Source organism: Drosophila obscura, unplaced genomic scaffold (assembly GCF_018151105.1).
Source record: "Drosophila obscura isolate BZ-5 IFL unplaced genomic scaffold, ASM1815110v1 contig_186, whole genome shotgun sequence".
Lineage (NCBI taxonomy): Eukaryota > Metazoa > Arthropoda > Insecta > Diptera > Drosophilidae > Drosophila > Drosophila obscura.
The window spans coordinates 252843-258318 of NW_024542774.1; the positions used below are offsets into that span (position 1 = coordinate 252843).

The 5476-nt window shown below is 46.5% G+C and overlaps 1 protein-coding gene across 1 annotated transcript; it reads right to left on the reverse strand.

Annotated features, from left to right (window-relative positions):
- Positions 1-2198: 2198 nt before the first annotated feature.
- On the reverse strand, positions 2199-4901 carry LOC111077537. The gene is made up of 4 exons (XM_022371848.2): positions 3092-4901; positions 2933-3029; positions 2511-2867; positions 2199-2448 (listed from the first exon to the last, which is right to left on the reverse strand). The coding sequence occupies exons 1-4, from the start codon at positions 4796-4798 to the stop codon at positions 2411-2413; spliced, it is 2199 nt and encodes a 732-aa protein (XP_022227540.2). The 5' UTR covers positions 4799-4901; the 3' UTR covers positions 2199-2410.
- Between the last annotated feature and the right edge of the window lie 575 nt (positions 4902-5476).

The following is a 5476-nucleotide window of genomic DNA, read 5'->3' on the forward strand; positions in this document are numbered from 1 at the left end:
TTTCAAAATATCACTATTATCCCTTTTTTCTTTGTTCAGGAGTTATTACATGCAAGACTCGTAATACTTTCACGTCAATATTTCATTTTTGAGTGTCAGTCCCCCTATACAGGAAATTAAAGAATCTATGCATCAAAGCTTATTTTAAACAAAAACTTGCTGCCAGTTTGAGCGTAATTCTACACAGAGAACTATGTACCTTCATACTAAGCTTGTTTTAAAGAGAAAAGCATAAAAATATTTACCCTTAGAGCCAGCTCCTTTGCTCTATATTTTCCAGGACAGGACGACCAAACTTTCTGCTAACAACACTATAAAACGTAGAACTTTTCACACATAACTTTAAAGCATTTCGTTGTTGCTTATGTTTTTGTTTTCGAGTTATTTTGGTGTTGCTGATTTTGTTGCTGGTTGGGTTGGTTGTGCTGTCGGCTGTTTGCTTTCCAGCATTTTGTATAATTGCTGACGCTTTGCTTTCAGCATTCACCTTACTGAAATGACCCATGCCCAGCTCTGCCCTTTCGCGGTGTGTGTGTGTGTGGCACGAGGCTCACGTATAATGGCGTATAGTGGTATTCTTTTGTGGCTCTTAATATTCGCTGGAAACGCTGCCATCGCTGACCCGTACCCCTTGCCGGTCTCTCCTCCGGCTGGCCCTCAAAGTGAATATAAGCAAAGATTTAGCACTTTTATTATTACGCTCGAGTTAAGTAGCAAACTATGTTGAAAGTTTCCGACGCCCCACATTATCAGCAGCAGCGTACCGCGAAACGTGGCGTGGGGTGGTCGGGGTGGTCGGGTGCCGCTGTTGTGCTTGGCTGCTTCAGTGGTTTGTGAAACTCGCCAAAGGAATACAGAACAAACACTCTTCTCCCCTGTCTCACTCTCGCACTGGCTGTTTCTTTTTTTTCTACTCTTCAAAGAGGCTATCATCACTTTGTTAAGCAGTATATTTGTATATATGTATGTATTGAGTCAAAATGTGACATAAAATGGGACTTCTACTTAAGGTGCAGGAAGGGTATGAGACGCTTCGCATAATTGTGGCTGCTCTTTCATTCTTGCCTCATGTTTGTTGTTGCTCTTTTTTCTGCTGCTGGTGCTGCTGCTGCTGCTGCTGTCGGCATCGTTGTCGTCATCATAGTTGTCGTCCGTGTTGCCGTGTTCGTTACGCTCTCCCTCCGCTATCTTTGCGGCCCACCCATTCTCATTCCCGTTGTTGCAGCAGTTTGTTTAGTTTTGTGCAAAAGTTTTCAGCTGCGCTTGGGTGGCTTCATAAATTTTTAAATAATCAGCCAGTGGATACCACGTGCGTCGCGTGGAGTGTGGACAGAAGGAGCACCCCAGCAATGCGCTTTAAGAGAGAAAGAAAGAGAGAAGAGAAAGAGCTTGAAAAGTCAACAGGAGAGTCAGCCTTTCTATGGCAGAAATACCAAATAGTGGCTTCTTGCGGCTAAGAATTCAATATTGCTTTTCATTTGCTCTCCCGGCAGGAACAACGATTGGTACGAGTACTCGGGTATGTTTGTTGCCGAAGTAATTTAGTGGAACAATGTTGTAGTCAGAGGTATTTCGGTTTCATCCCCAATAAACAATATCCAAGCAAAGTCTGACGCCAAGATAATCACACATCACGTATACGCCATGTATACCACAGACAGACACACACACACACACACACACACAATGGGATGTGGATGGTACTCCTCTGTCATTGTTTGCCGTCAGGCAATAAAATCACACGTAACAAAACGATAATAAAATTGTACGGCTGCGAGTAAAGACAACGACAACCCCAAGCCAAACTGTAATTTTCAGGCAACGGCGCCATTTTCTTGTAAGCGACCCCAGCAGCATCGCCAGAAGTGGAGTCAAATGTAGAGCCCCGAGCAGAGTGTCGGCCATATGTTGTTTGTGTCTGCCGGCTAGGTGACGCATCGCATCGCTGGACCGAATAATGGCAACGCTAACGGTAAGTGTAGCTCTAACTATAACTGTAACTATAACTGTATGTAGGTGTCCATCTCTCTCTCTCTCTCGATGCCTTGGTGCCTGCCTGCACTTTGTTTTGTTGTAATATCTGGCTTGTTGGCCGGCATATCACGACTGCGGCCAATAACAAATCAAGCATAATTGATATTCAGAAATGAGTGCACATGTTCACGCTAGGTCAAAGGCTATCTCTGGATCACTGTTACTGTTTATGCAAGGATAAGTTTAATGTCCAAAAGCGAATGTTAAACCTTAGCTGAAGCTCAAGCATTAAATTGAATCTGTTGAGCTTATCCTTTAAGAAAGAATATATGCACGAATACAACAGGTATTAGGCCATTAATCTGGATACTGCACTGAAAACAATCGTGCATGAGTACAGGAATTGTAGATTCTCTTCCCAAAAGGTTCCTTAACATCATACTGATGCCACGGTCAGCGCTGTTTTCTCACGTTCTGTAATAAGATGAAGAAATTAAATCATAAATAAAACATTAGGCCTAAACCGACGTTCTTACCCAGCATACTAAGGCGATGCATCAATTCCGCGTAGGTCTTTCGCAGCTTGCCGACAATCAGACGCCTGCCCTCGACTTCCTCCAAGCACTTGTCGTACTCGTACATTAGGGCTGGCTGGAACAGTAGGCCGCCCTTGGCCTGGAGTCGGGCGTGGGTGGTCTTGATCTTCAGGCGCTTTGCTTGGATAACGCTCAAATGGTGACGCAACTCGTTCAGCCTCTCGCCCTTCTCATCCAGTACCTCCTTCGCCAAATCCAGGGATTCTGCGATCATGGTGCGCTTCTCGCGGATGCATGTCTTTTCGATCAGGAACTTCTTGTAGTTCGCCTGCATGGCCAGCACTTCTTTGGTGCGATCTACGGGTGACACAATATATGACGATATATGGCAGTTATCTGGCCCTTTTCCATGTAATACCTACCCTCAAGTCGTTTGTCCAAATGTATTATATTGTCAGTGGCATTTTGCACTTGAGATGTCGTTAAATCGTCTGTAATTCTTTCCACCAGTCGCATTTTCTGCCCGAAAAGAAACAAACAATAAAAAAAAAATGGACAGAAGAGAGGTTTCTCGCACTTACCTCCGCCATGACGGCCAGGGAGCGTAGATTCAGATTGAGTTCGTAGCGCTTCTCGCTGATCTCGTTGCGCAGGTTTTCCATGCGCCGCAGTTCGGCATCCAAGAGACGCCGCATCCGCTCAGAGTCCTGGCGAAGCAAGTTCTTCCGCATGCAGGTCTCCAGATTCTCCGTCACAAACTTCGACAAGGTGTAGCAGGCATGCAGCTCCAGCTGGGCGCGTGAAATGACATAACTACCATTCCTCTTTATGATCGACGAACGCTCCATCAGGTTATCGACCAGGTTTAGAGCCGCTATATATCGGCGGCCTTCGATGGCCTCCACATGTGGTGGCAGGGCGGCGTACTTGTCCGGCTTTCTGTTGCGCTTGTAGTGCTCCCCCATCTTGTTGTTGAGAAGGCTATTGGTGGACCTCTCCACGATGAACAGGTGCACCAGACGCTCAATCTCCACCAGCATTTTACCCTTGTCGAACAGCTTCGCTCTGGCCCCAATTTCGGATATTTGCACCGCCCGATTGATCAGACTATCGAGGAAATCGCTTGTCATCTTTTTAACAAGGATCATTGCGGCTAGCTTGGGATCAACCACTTCTTTGCCATCATCGTCGCTTTCCGATTCGATGTAGATCTGGGCCATGATATCGATGTCGTCTTGTATAGCCAGCTCCTTGTGGACTGGTTCAGGTTCCTCAATCAGGCTGCCCAGGAACGATGTCTGTGACAGTTCTTCTGGCTCTTCCTCCTCTTCGCCCATCAATTGGACCGCAGAGCGCACCGACGAATCACTGAGAGTCCTCGCTGAGGAAGATGAGCCCGAATAGCGGTCAACGGAGTGCACAAATCTACCGGGATCCACGGAAACCCGCTCAGGTGCGGCGGATGGACGAATCTCAATCTCAACCGTGGAGCTGTTCTCGGATATGTCGCTTAGTGAGGGCAAACTCTCGAATTCCCTGAGAAATGCGCCCATGAAGGAAGCTTCGGCCGGACCCCGTGGATCCTCCAGGTCCGAGAGAGACTCGCCCAGAGAGGATTTGATGCTGATTTTTTCGTCTAGAAACTCCATTCGCTCCGCCCATTCTTCATCATTGGAAACGCGCCCATGCATGTCCACTGAATCGTCAGAGTGGTGCTCCTGCTCATCATCCTCCTTCTCGTCTGGTTCCTTCTCCTCACCCTCCATCCCAGCCTCCTCGGGCCACTCGGAGCCTTCTTCGGGGGCTGCCTCTGCGGGCTCCCCTTTAATTCTCTTAAGCATCATTTTGGCCTTCTCACGCTTCTGTCTCTTGTGCTCGTCGGCGACCCTCTGAAGCTCCGTCATTCGGACGCTTGCGGGTGGTTGAGGATCGGTCTCTTCGCCTTCGGTTTGCTTTGTATCCGTCTCATCACCTTCGGGTGGATTCACATCCGTTTTCTCGCTTTCGGACGGATGCATTTCCATGTTCTCTCCTTCTTGCGGGCTGATGTCCGTCTTCTGTTCTACGGCTGGGTGTGGGACCTCTCCTGCTTTGGCGGTCTCGGGGGGCCCACCAGCCGCTGGCTGCTCCCCTTCCACCTCCTTTAATAAGGGTGGAGCATCATCAGGCTTTGACTGAATACCTCCTGTTTCTCCGGATTCCTTCACATCGGTTTCTTCCTTGGTCGGAATAGGTATGGGATCCTCTTGCGGCATGGAAGCAGCTTCGTTGGCTGCAGTCTCTTCCATTACTGTGTCTGTCGGTTGGATATATTCTAGAAAAATATATTTACCTACGTATGTTATGATGTTTCAGTAGGTACTAATATTTTAGTTATGTTATTTGCTCAATGACTTGTGTCGGATGACTTATGAGCCTACTGGAATGTGCAGTAATTGAATACCTACCTGCACCTATTTATGTCAGTTGAGATATTTCTTATTCTATTTTTTTTATTGGTCAGACCTTAAACATACTGCTTAGGCAGCAGTCTGTAGCCGCTCCGGCTTACATTTCTGTTAGCGTTCTCTGACAAGACTCGCGCTCCCGCTCTACTGAACCCTGGCTTGAATAATTCGCATTACTAGCTTCTTGTAAACGGACGGCATTTTCGCATCGTGAATAAAGCAACACACACATATGGAGAATAACCCTGGAAGTTGGATTATTCTTTTCTTCGTGCTTATCCTCTGTAGGACCATCATCAGATACGCCCTCCTACACAAACACAAACTAATGACTCCGATGATGACTCCAAATAAAAAAATTTTTTTATTGTCTGAATTAAAACCAATTTCTCTCTTCAAACATATCGGATTTATCTCTCTTTTAAATTTAAATAAAAGGCTTAAATAAATGCATAGCTAACGAACGGACGGGCAATTATTAAAACAAGCTTTTTCATTCCACAATTGCAGACAGAATTC